This window comes from Phyllobates terribilis, unplaced genomic scaffold (genome assembly GCF_046119375.1).
Source record: "Phyllobates terribilis strain yellow unplaced genomic scaffold, ASM4611937v1 Scaffold_9__5_contigs__length_417890890, whole genome shotgun sequence".
Taxonomy (NCBI): domain Eukaryota; kingdom Metazoa; phylum Chordata; class Amphibia; order Anura; family Dendrobatidae; genus Phyllobates; species Phyllobates terribilis.
This window is the reverse complement of record NW_027362769.1, coordinates 63,654,663-63,667,930: the sequence shown is the minus strand read 5'-3', so window position 1 is coordinate 63,667,930 and position 13,268 is coordinate 63,654,663. Positions and strand designations below refer to the sequence as shown.

At 41.3% G+C, this 13,268-nt stretch overlaps 1 protein-coding gene across 3 annotated transcripts in view; it reads right to left on the bottom strand.

Annotated features, from left to right (window-relative positions):
• Positions 1 to 13,268, bottom strand: part of ARMC8 (armadillo repeat containing 8) — a 114,864-nt gene that overhangs the window by 90,612 nt on the left and 10,984 nt on the right. For all 3 annotated transcript variants that reach the window (XM_073646533.1, XM_073646534.1, XM_073646535.1), the window contains exon 2: positions 511 to 587. In XM_073646533.1, coding sequence (XP_073502634.1) covers positions 511 to 587 — 77 coding nt within the window. The remainder of the gene's footprint in view (positions 1 to 510; positions 588 to 13,268) is intronic.

Genomic DNA, 13,268 nt, shown 5'->3' with positions numbered 1-13,268 from the left:
CCACCGCGCGCTTTCCCAATGGATGGGGACAGGGAGAGCACGCGGTGGATGCTGGGTATGACGTGCGGGGTAACCTCGCCCCCAACTCAGCAGCCACCAGTGGAACACGGAAGAGAGAGACCCCCGGCTGCATCCTGGACTTGTCGTGACGTCAGCGGATGTCAGAGCCGGCTGCAGCCGGGGGTCACGTGCTGCTTGTGAGCGGCCAGCGATAGCGCCGCTCACAGGCAGAAACAGCACCAGGAGGTAATTAGAAAGAAGCTTCTATTTATCATTAAAACATATTGGCATAATTTTAAAAGTACTGGACAACCCCTTTAACTTTGATCCTGGCCACTGAAGCTGAAAGCCACTGTGGATGGCACCAGCATGCCATGTAAGCTTGCACCATCCCTGTGCCATAATAGTATGGCATGCTGTGGGAAGCGGGTTAAAATATATTGAAACCAAAATGTAGTTTCCAAAAATCAATTACCAGTAATATTCCCAATAATCAAAATATATACTTACACAACACCCTGTAGAACTTTTTGTGGATCGGGATCAAAAAGTCTGTCCACATAATGGCGACTGCTGGCTGTAACCTCCTAAAAGTAACGAAAGATAGAAATCAGTTTCTCACAGCACAGACTGACACCAATATGGATATATATTCAATACATTACAGCTTTAACATTATATGTATCTTAAAAAAAAAAAAACTCACTCTGGTAACATTTAAAGTTTAGACTATACATTCTAATTACCAAGAATTCAACCACAAATCAGTTAAATTATTCATGAAACAAATGCATAGCAGAAAGTTGACTAGAAATGGGTGTTAATAGAAAGCCCATTCCCGCTTTATGCTGTCAGCAATGGCACCACATGGAAGAGAAATGACAGAAGACCTGAGAAAGGAATTAATTTCTTTACACAAGAAAGGTGAAGCCTACAAGATCAGCAAAGCTTTACATAAAAGTCAAAATACTGTAGTAAAAGTGATAAAAAAATATTTTAACAAAGATGGAACTGCAACCATTTCAGAGACGTCCAGGCCGACCACGGATTTCAACACCTAAAATAGGAGTCTTCCGATGAGAAAACTGACAAGCAAGTTCACCACTATTAGCTAAAGAAGTAGAAAACCAAATTGAAGTGTTTGCCGTGACACAATATGGACTGCAGAGGAATGGCATGCATGGGTGTCATCCACGAAGGAAGTCTCTCCTAAAGCTCTGCACAAAATAGCCCACCTACTATTTGCCAGGGCCCATGCTGAAAAATATGAAGACTATAGGGACACCATTCTTTGGAGTGATGAGAACAAGATAAAGGTTTTTGGAACTGATGGCTTGAAAATCTGTACGGAGCCACAAAGGTGAGGAGTACAAAGAAAAGATGCATGGTGCCTACAGTGAAAGCTGGCGGTGTCAGTGTCCTTATGTGGGGATGCATAAGTGCTGTTGGTGTCAGGGAGCTACATTTTATTGATGGTATCATGACTTCACTGATGTACTTTCCTATACTGAAAGAGAAGATGCTGCCATCACTCCGTGCCCTGGCAGACGTGCACTTTTCAAACATGACTGATCCAAAACACACATCTGTAGCATTTCTGACAAAACAGAGTGAAAGATTCAGTGGCCAAATGTCTCCTGATCTGAAACCAATCAACCACCTATAGGGAATACTGAAGAGACAAGTTGAGCATCACCCTCCATCCAGCTTCCTGGCTCTAAAAAAAAAAAAAAAAGTCTATCTTGAAAAATGGAATAAGATAGATAAGATAGATGTTGTAATATGTTGCTAACTTGTTCATTTCGTGCCTAGAAGACTTGGTGCTGACCTTAAAAATCATGGAGCTCATACAAAATACTAGATGTAGTAGTTTTTAATGTGGGGTGCATTCATTTTTCAATCACCTAATTTGAGTAAAAGTAAAGACTTTGTATTGAAAGTTATATTAACCTTACTTTCATGTTAAGGGTTAAAAAAACATGTTCTATGAAACTCCGTCTTGTCAAAATTTTTGGCAATTGTCCTCGTGTTCAGCAGATTCTGGCATGGAGCTCTGATTGCTGCTCCTAACCATTTAGATGCCACTAACTCTCTAACAGCAGGATTTAAATGGTGCGATTGCCGATGCACTCCTATTGGCCCGTTGTGATGTGATTGCGACCCACCAATGGGTAATCATGGCAGCCGAAGGCTTCTGTCAATACAATCTTCGCACACCTGCGAAGTTCAGCCACAGGCTAAGCTTTATAGGAGATCTTCATTTTCCCTATATACGGCAATACTGAGGTTCTAATGTACGTAGTATAAGGGATCAGATGATTGCAGGTTCAAGGTCCCCTAAGGGGACTAAAAAAATATAAGTATTAAAAATAAATAAACCCAAAACTTTAGAAAAAAAATATAAAAAAAGTAAACATATATTTAGTTTATATTTCATAAATAAATTGTACACTTGAAAATAAGGAACTTTGTATTATACAGTTGTGCTCAAAAGTTTACATACCCCGGCAGAATTTTTGCTTTCTTGGCCTAGTTTCAGAGAATATGAATGATAACAAAAAAAATTTTTTTCTCCACTCATGGTTATTGGTTGGGTGAAGTCATTTATTGTCAAACTACTCTGTTTTCTCTTTTTAAATCTTAATGACAACCAAACACAACCAAACGACCCTGATCAAAAGTTCACACACCCCAGTTCTTAATACCGTGTATTGCCCCCTCTAACATCAATGACAGCTTGAAGTCTTTTGTGGTAGTTGTGGATGAGGTTCTTTATTTTCTCAGATGGTAAAGCTGCCCATTCTTCTTGGCAAAAAGCCTCCAGTTCCTGTAAATTCCTGGGTTGTCTAGCATGAACTGCGCACTTGAGATCTCCCCAGAGTGGCTCAATGACATTGAGGTCAGGAGACTGAGATGGCCACTCCAGAACCTTCACTTTGTACTGCTGTAGCCAATGACAGGTCGACTTGTCCTTGTGTTTTGGATCGTTGTCATGTTGGAACGTCCAAGTACTTCCCATGAGCAGCTTCCGGGCTGATGAGTGCAAATTTTCCTCCAGTATTTGCTGATAACGTGCTGCATTCATCTTTCCTTCAACTTTTACCAAGTTTCCTGTGCCTTTGTAGCTCAAACATCCCCAAAACATCAGCGATGCACCTCAGTGCATTACTGTAGGAATGGTGTTCCTTCACCATAGGCCTTTTTGATTTCTCTCCAAATGTAATGTTTATGGTTGTGGCCAAAAAGTTAAATTTTGGGCTTATCACTCCAAATTACCTTGTTCCAGAAGTTTTGATGCTGGTCTCTGTGCTGTTTGGCTTATATTAGGAGAGATACTTTGTGGCATTTGCACAGTAATGGCTTTCTTCTGGCGACTCGACCATGCAGCCCATTTTTCTTCAAGTGACTCCTTATTGTGCATCTTGAAACAGCCACACCGCTAGTTTTCAGAGAGTCCTGAATTTCAGCTAAATGTTATTTGTGGGTTTTTCTTTGCATCCCGAACAATTTTCCTGGCAGTTGTGGCCAAAATCCTTGTTGGTCTACCTGACCGTGGTTTGGTTTTTACAGAGCCCCCGATTTTCCAGTTGTTAATCACAGTTTGAATGCTGCTGACCGGCATTATCAATTCCTTGGATATTTTTTTGTATCCCTTTCCTGTGTTATACAGATCAACTACCTTTTCCTGTAGATCCGTTGACAATTCTTTTGCTTTCCCCATGACTCACAATCCAGAAACGTCAGTGGCTGGATGAAAGACTCTTGCATCTGTCTGGATCCCAGAAACTCACTCAGCTTTTATGCACACACACTGATTACAAGCAAACAGGTCACAGGTGAGGTTGTTACCTTTAGTAGCAATTCAAACCCATTTGTGTCAAATTCTGTGCATGTTATCAGGCTAAAATCACCAGGGTATGTGAACTTTTGATCAGGGTCATTTGGATGTTTTTGGTTGTCATTAAGATTTAAAAAGAGAAAACACAGTAGTTTGACAATAAATGGCTTCACCCAGCCAATAACCATGAATGAAGAAAAAGTTTTTTTGGTATCATTCATATTCTCTGAAATAAGGCCAAGAAAGGAAAAATTTTGCCGGGGTATGTAAACTTTTGAGAACAACTGTATCTTATATAAACCCGTTTCTCTCTTCCAGTACTGATCAGTCTCAAATGAGTATTCAGTGAAGACAGTTTCCCATTACCGAGATAAAATTCTATCAGTAACAACTGCCAAATCCTATGTAGGCCAGGGATGTCAAACACAAACACACAGAGGGACAAAATGAAAAACTTGTACAAAGTCGCGGGCCAACCAGTATACAGTATAATTGGCTCCACATAGTACTCCTTACATAATGGCCCCACATATGGGGTGGTGGTTCTGGTGTCGCAGGCCAAATAAGACCACACTGCAGGCCAGATTTGGCCCACGGGCCAGAGAGTATGACATGTGTGATGTAGACGGACGGTTTCGAGGATGGGTGGGACCAGTTCAGTTTTTTTCTGACATGAGAGAAAAAAAAACAAACAAAAAAACACTTTCTCCACCATCTCCATTTGGTCAGGTCTGAAAATTGGACCGCACTCTGATGTCATCTGATTGCGGTCCATTGTTTTTTTTAGATCCATAGACTTGCATGGCCTAGTGCGATCCAACGCTCAGATCTAAATTGGACATGTCGCTGATTTTTTTTCTGCAGACCACTCAGTCCAAGTAAAAGATCGGACATGTGCACAGCCCCATAGAATATCATAAGAGTGCTACCCATGAAACCACAGCTAGCACTTGTCCGAGAAAATCGGTCATGTGCACGAGCCCGTAGGCCAGTGGTTCACCATATTTCTGACCTTGGGAGCAACATTCAGCTCAGAGAGGGTCGCGAGCCACATCCAGCTCCCGACTCCCTCACAATAGAGGCAACCAAAGCCCCCATTATGGGAATAATGATAACCAGAGCTTTTCCACAGAAATCACCTCAAAACATGGTATCCAAGAAGCAGGGTTTCCCCACAATACCCCCATTCAGTACTCTCCCATCAATCACCCCAACCACACAGTCGCATCCAGCTTCAAGTACCTCCTTTGACAGATCGTATAATCTTGTCTCCAGTTTACCAGACTTAAATTATCTCCAAACCCCTTAGACCAGTATATGTGCATCCAGATCTGCTCTTCTGTGCAGGCCTACTCACAAAATTCAACATTTTCAGATGTGCTCTTCACACCTGTTTGCTAGATCTGGAGCTAATGCACCAAGCTGGCAGACATCCGCGAGCCACAATTCATGGGACCGCGAGAGCCACATGTGGCTCCTGAGCTACAGGTTGGGGACCCCTGCCTTAGGCAAAGAGAGCAGCAAGCTTCAGATGTTAGTGGATGGGCAGCTTTAGTTCTTTAACATTTTCCTTTAACCTTCAGATAGTGACTGAAACTTACGGATAACAAAAGGCTCTTGTATGTTTTATTAGCTCCATTCATAATATTTTCTCACATGAAAACTAGAGTTTAGGGTTATCCTCTCCAGTCCATCAAACCAAGGCTATCCCCAGGAGCCAGGTAGGTAATGATTTTACGCTATCAGGTTATTTTCTATTAATTTCCACTGCAGTTCCCACTGAATGACCAGTCTAAAAGTCAACAATGCTCCTGCTTATGATATAACTGGCCCCTAAAGTGTTCAGCAGTGCTCTCTAATGGCACTCGAGCAGCGATATGGGCAGGCTGGGAGTTGGGGGTCTCTCAACAGAAAAAAGCCACAGGATGTAGATCAGTAATTTACGGCATCTGCCCCCATCAATCATTTTACTACTTGTCCGTAAGCAGAGAGGCGCAGATCTTCCTGTTGAAGCTGTATGTATAGGAAGCTCTGCAGTCCTGTGGTTACAAAATATGGAATCAAATATGGAAAGGGAACCAACAGAAGAAACCACACATAGCGGCTGGGAAACAGGAGAACCTTGAATTAATAATGTTGAGTGCAGACCTGTTTTTTTTGCAAATAAAAATCTACCAAGACAACGAACAAATTATATTCAAGAATTTACTGATGGATGAATGCAGATAATTTCCTTTCCATGCAATGGATAGAGTGTAATCATATTAGGCTGTGAAATACTACAATGTCCTAAACTGACTTTCTTGAAACTTTACTTTGCCCCTTCGGAAATTACCAGAAGAAATACAAAACTAATTTCTCCATTTATAAAACTCTGTGTTCTTTCTACACAAGTAATATAAAAAGCAAACTTTAGGGTCCCATCTTTTATACCATGTTAATAGGGTATACACAAACATCTGTGTAATGATTGTTCGATCACATGGGTCTCCTGGCCGGAGCATGAAAGCTTTATATATTTTTAGGAGACTGTCACGCTTAGGTTGGGAGACCATCGGCCAAGTCCTGCCTTCGGGAATTCAGTTTGTCTGTACTGGATCCGTTGCACAACTGAAGCCGATGGACTCCATAATAATCAGTGGGATCCATCTGGATTCCATTTTATGATGAATCAAATGTCTGGTCAGCACTTGTAGCTAGAAGACAGCAGTGCTCTATAGTAGAGAGCGTCCCTCCAAACAATAGTGAAAAAAAACATGGCACTCAAATATGCAAGTAAAAGTTTTATTGATAAATCAGCATATGGAAACAAAGATGGCCAATGTTTCAGTCTGTCCCAGACCTTGATCACGGCCTGTCCTGTGGTTCATAGCAGATTCATACAACATTGGCCGTGATTAACAAAACATTGGCCATCCCTTCCATATGCATATTGGTAAGTCAGCATAAAACTTTTAATTGCATGTTTAAGAGAGTATTGTGGAATTTTGCACTATAGGTTTGGTTATTTACAGTTGTGCTCAAAAGTTTACATACCCCGGCAGAATTTTTGCTTTCTTGGCCTTGTTTCAGAGAATATGAATGATAACAAAAAATTTTTTTTTCTCCACTTATGGTTATTAGTTGGGTGAAGCCATTTATTGTCAAACTACTCTGTTTTCTCTTTTTAAATCTTAATGACAACCAAAAACATCCAAATGACCCTGATCAAAAGTTCACATACCCCAGTTCTTAATACCGTGTATTGCCCCCTCTAACATCAATGACAGCTTGAAGTCTTTTGTGGTAGTTGTGGATGAGGTTCTTTATTTTCTCAGATGATAAAGCTGCCCATTCTTCTTGGCAAAAAGCCTCCAGTTCCTGTAAATTCCTGGGCTGTCTAGCATGAACTGCGCGCTTGAGATCTCCTCAGAGTGGCTCAATGATATTGAGGTCAGGAGACTGAGATGGCCACTCCAGTAGCTTTGCTTTGTTCTGCTGTAGCCAATGACAGGTCGACTTGACCTTGTGTTTTGAATCGTTGTCATGTTGAAGCGTCCAAGTTCATCCCATGCGCAGCTTCCAGGCTGATGAGTGCAAATTTTCCTCCAGTATTTGCTGATAACGTGCTGCATTCATCTTTTACCAAGTTTCCTGTGCCTTTGTAGCTCACAGATCCCCAGAACATCAGCGATCCACCTCCGTACTTTACCGTAGGAATGGTGTTCCTTTCATTATAGGCCTTGGTGACCTCTCTCCAAATGTAACGTTTATGGTTGTGGCCAAAAAGTTACATTTTGGTCTCATCGCTCCAAATTACCTTGTTCCAGAGGTTTTGAGGCTTGTCTCTGTGCTGTTTGGCATATTGTAGGCGAGATACTTTGTGGCATTTGCGCAGTAATGGCTTTCTTCTGGAAACTAGACTATGCAGCCCATTTTCTTCAACTGCCTCCTTATTGTGCATCTTGAAACAACCACACCACTAGTTTTCAGAGAGTCCCGAATTTAAGCTGATGTTATTTGTGTGTTTTTCTTTGCATCCCGAACAAATTTTCCTGGCAGTTGTGGCTGAAACTTCTGTTGGTCTTCCTGTCCATGGTTTGGTTTTTACGGAGCCCCTGATTTGCCAGTTGTTAATCACAGTTTGAATGCTGCTGACTGGCATTATCAATTCCTTGGATATTTTTTTGTATCCCTTTCCTGTGTTACACAGATCAACTACCTTTTGCCGTAGATCCGTTGACAATTCTTTTGCTTTCCCCATGACTCACAATCCAGAAACGTGAGGGGCTGGATGAAAGATGCAAGAGGCTCTCTGGATCCCAGAAACCCACTCAGCTTTTATGCACACACACTGATTACAAGCAAACAGGTCACAGGTGAGGATGTTACCTTTAGTAGCCATTCAAACCCATTTGTGTCAAATTCTGTGAATGTTATCAGGCTAAAATCACCGGGGTATGTGAACTTTTGATCAGGGTCAGCTGGATGTTTTTGGCTGTCATTAAGATTTAAAAAGAGAAAACACAGTAGTTTGACAATAAATGGCTTCACCCAACCAATAACCATGAATGAAGAAAGTTTTTTTGTTATCATTCATATTCTCTGAAACAAGGCCAAGAAAAGAAAAATTCTGCCGGGGTATGTAAACTTTTGAACACAACGGGATCAGCTTTTAGAGTTTCCAGCTGGAAAAAAAAACCCATGCAATACTTTTTTTCCATTCTAAACTTGGACATATAACAGACCCAGACAGATCCCACAGTAATCAATCTGCCCCTTTGCTTTTGCTTGCATCAGTTATGCAACAGATCCGTTTTGGACAAAAATTTAATTAATTAGCCTGTTCCGAAAAAGTAACACAAAAGATTCCGAACACAAGTGTGAACAGAGCTTAGCCATTACCATCAGAGCACATAATCAGTTGTGGTGATGAGATTCTACTTCTGTTCTATAATGTAATGTTTTTTAACCCCTTGCCTCACCAACACGTAATATACATCCTAGGGAGGGAGCAACATAAGGAGCAGAGTCCACTCCATACAGAGCAGGCGTCGACCAACAGCAGTATTCAAGTAGCATGATCCCATCAGGGAGACAATTCCAGCTCTCAAAAACAAAACCAAGCTTCCACAAAGCTCCATCAACGGAGAAATAAAAGAGTGATGGTCCTTGGAAAATGCAGAATAACAAAAAATATTTTTTAGACAGCCCTCTGGCTGTTCCAGTGTCCCACGAGCTGCATCATGCTCTTACCGGCATCCTCGGGATGCATACAGCTGTGATTACATTGGTAGAGGAGGGTCCACCCGCTCCATCGTCCACCACTCAGCGTGTGAGACAGCAGACGTGATGACATCATTGTCAGCTGTGCACTGCGGAGAGTCAGTGCATCGGTTAGAGAAGAGGCCGAGCGCCAGGGGAATGGGAGTGAGGAGAGTATGTGTTTTTTTTCCATGTGTATGGGATATTTGTATGTATATAAGAGGCAACATGGGGGACTCACGCTGCATATAGGGGGCTACGTAGGGGACTCACTGCAAATAGGGGGATGTCAGCATACTTAATTCTGCTCAATATTAAGTGATATATTAAATTGTGTGAATATTAATATTGAGCAGAATTAATTTGAGCTTATTGGTGCAACCCTCCATAAACAGTCACAGTCTCATGTGGCCCCTCGGGAAAATTGCCCACCCCTGCCCAATACTATAGCTTCCTGGACCCTGGACATGTGGAGTAATTGTGCCAACTGCAGTGAAATCAATTCTTATGTAGAATTGGGCTTTAGAAAATACCTTATAGCCATTGGAATAAATGAATAAAAAAATACAATATTTTCCGGAGTATAAGACGACCTCCCAACTTTTCCAGTTAAAATATAGAGAGTTTGGGATATACTCGCCGTATAAGACTACCCCTCTTGTAACGCACATACGATAAAAATTATAAAACAAACAAAAAAAAAAAACTATTTGATTTCAATATGGTAATTTTAAAGTGATGAACCTTACCGGCGATTAGCTGGTTGTTGTATACAAATCCTGCTTGGATTGGTCAGCTCTCCCAGCCTGCCCAGCTCTCCCTGTCTCCAAGACTATCAGAGCGGTAGCACATCCCTCTGGCCCGCCCTTGTATCCTATTACCGGTACCTCCTTCTCTGCCTCTCTGATCTCGCTCCTGAGGACTGCAGTGACGAGGTGAGGGGGCGCCTCATCGGGAAGGTGTAAGTGAAGTGAGCTGCAGGCGTCCGGGACGCCCGGGGTATGGAAAAAAGAGAAAGAGCGGTGCTGTGCCCAGAAAAACACGCCTCTTTCACTCGTCTGGCCCACCCTTATATTACCACCTCCTCTGCCTCATGCGCGCCTGCGCCGCTTCACTGCAGTCCTCAGGAGCGAGATCAGAGAGGCAGAGAAGGAGGTACCGGTAATAGGATACAAGGGCGGGCCAGAGGGATGTGCTACCGCTCTGATAGTCTTGGAGACAGGGATGGCTTATAAATTACCATAAATATACGCCCTATAAGATGACACCCGGCGTATAAGACGACTCCTGACTTTTGAGAAGATTTTCAGGGGTTAAAAAGTCATCTTATATGCCAGAAAACACAGTAACCGCACAAATAAATAATTGATAAACTTTCTAATAATTGTGATTTATGGAATAACAGAACATCTTTAAATACAAAGTTTGGCAAATATTTAGTCACCAGAGGGCAATGTGGCCGCCAGTCTCCAGGAATCTGCTCATCACTGACTAATATCTGAAAGAAATAAGTAACGGTCAGGTGTGGATTGTCTTCACATCAGCAATGGAAGCGCCGACTGAAGCAGATCCTGCCAAAATTTCAGTCCATGCTGCTCTAGATTGCCCAAGAAAGGCTAGGACAGACCCGGTTATAGTCAATGAGGTCCATAGGGCACTGCTGCTGTTTGTCATTGCAAATGATCCAATACTACCATGCAGTTTTTTTCGTGAATTTTGATTTATTTTTTTTTGGAGGGGGGATAGTTTTAACTGGAATCAGGTGTAAAAAGGAAAAAAAATAAAAAATAATCTATAGCCACAAACAAAAAATTGCAAGGGTGAGCAAATCCTGACGAGTAGTGCAAGATAAGCTTGTATGTACCGTCACATGCTTTAGTATTCGGTAGTGGGGAATCCAGTGCGCTGCGTTCTAGAACACTAAGAGTATTCTTTATTCTAGTGACTAAACCTCTATCTGAATAATGAAAGAGAGCTGTAATAGAAAAGTAGTGATGTAAGCAGATGAAGGACAAAAACACAGGAGATTTCTAGCCATCTATTGCCCACTAGATTACTACTGACGCTGCATTTCTAGGGGAACATATGGGTCTTTGTAAGCTGACTGCATAAAAAAGTGAAAATCCACCTGTAAGCATGTCTCCGTGCATCGCCACCATATCCCATTACAGTCAATAGGGTGATAATTCTCAGCATCAGCAGAGATCAATGAGAGCAGCACAATGTCTAATCACAAGGCAATGAACGACTGGTCTTAAACATTACAGTCAAATTCCAAAATATAAAAAATTCTCAAAGCTTTATTCCAGCAGAATTAAAAATAACTTCTCCAGGTACATCCAAAAATATATGAAACTTCATGGATTATTATAAGTGATGAGCGCAAGTGCTCATTACTCGAATTTGCCTAGGGTGCTCGGGTATGGACAGAGTATTGCGGGTGCTTGAGTGACATTCGCGTCCCTGTCCCGCACATTTCACTTCTGTTAAGACAGCCTCAAAACATGAGGGGGATAGCCTGACAAACACGGGCAATCCCTGCATATTATGTGGCTATCTAACAGAAGAAAACATGCGGGGCGATGACATGAACAGCTCACTCAAGCACCGGACGCAAATTAGAGTAACGAGCACTTGCACTCATCACTAATAATAATCCATGAATAAGGACTTCATTATAGTTTGAAATGCGTAGGGAGGTTCATATATTTTTGGATGTACCTGGGACTGTCATTTTTTAGGAATAAAGCTGGAAAGTTTTTCACTTCAGATCAGTAGTGGTCTCTTTGGTACTGAGGATCACTGAAGTCTCATCTAGGGTAAGTTGGCTTGCACATGTTTTCACATATTGAATGACTGGGCATGCTGGATTAAACAGGACCGCTCCTTCACTCCCCTTGAAGAAAGTGGCACCAGTAGTGTCTGTTGTATTTACCCACAAAACAAAACAGATAGGTGTTCGATCAACAGGCCTCTCATTTAAGGTAAAAAGGCACAGTCCCTGGCAGGTTAACCCCCAGATGTTACAGTCTACAGTGACATTTTAAAGGTTGTGAGCGGTATCGGGCTCCCTCTCATCACATGCGCTCCTCTCACACAAGATCACAGGGTGCAAGGTGAAAGACCAGCGATCAGATTATTCAGTGTTCAAGTCCCATACATTGACCAAGTAAGAAGAAAAAAAATATATTATATATATATTTTATTATATATATATATATATATATATATATATATATATATATATATATATATATATATATATATATATATATATATATATATATATATATTTGTTTGTTTTTTTTTTTATGACAAAATCAAGAACGGAAAAATCTTCCACGAATAAAAGCACTGTTTTTTAAATCCAGAAACAAATAAAATTACACACACTTCGTAGCCCAGCATCTGAAATGACCTGAGATATAAAACACCATTTAACCCCTACAGTAAACGCTGTAAAAAAAATAAATAGAATGGAGCCAAAAGTGAAATTCAGTCAGGAAAAAAAAAAAAAAAACAAGCGTGGAAATGAGATTTCTGAAATCTCTAGCTTTTGCTGGTACTAGAAAAAGCATATTCTCATTTACATTAAAGAAAAAAAAAACGCTGAATGTGAACATAGTCTAAGAATTGATAGGGACAGGGAATGTGGGGCAAAAATAAGAGTTAAGTAATAATTTGGTATATTTGCCAGAACACATTTTGTGATATTAAGAAATGATTATATGCATCCATATAAAATGCACCCATGTCACAAAAGACAGTCACTGACTATCCAGGTGGAATGGGAAAGTATTAGAAAATGGTATTTTTCTAATATTTTTTTTATCTGTCATTTTTTTTTTTTTTGCGTGCCAAGATAACAGAATCTTTGTAATCCCAGAAAGCCTCTATATGCAGCACACAGATAGCGGTGATCTACTGTCCGCTAGATCAGTACTGGCAATCATTTGCTCAGAGGATTGCTGGGTGGAGACAGATGAGGTCTTCCCCGCATGCTGCTTGCAGTCTGACATCACTGAGCGCTCACATTACTGAAGGCAGGAATGATGTTGCAGCACGCACTCCCTTTGAGCATTGTGATCAGCCCATTTTATGCCAGGAACAGCATTCACAGTGCCAGCACCCATCTCTAACAGCCAAGAACAGAGCGATCTGCTATGGAAATTTACGTGACTGCAGA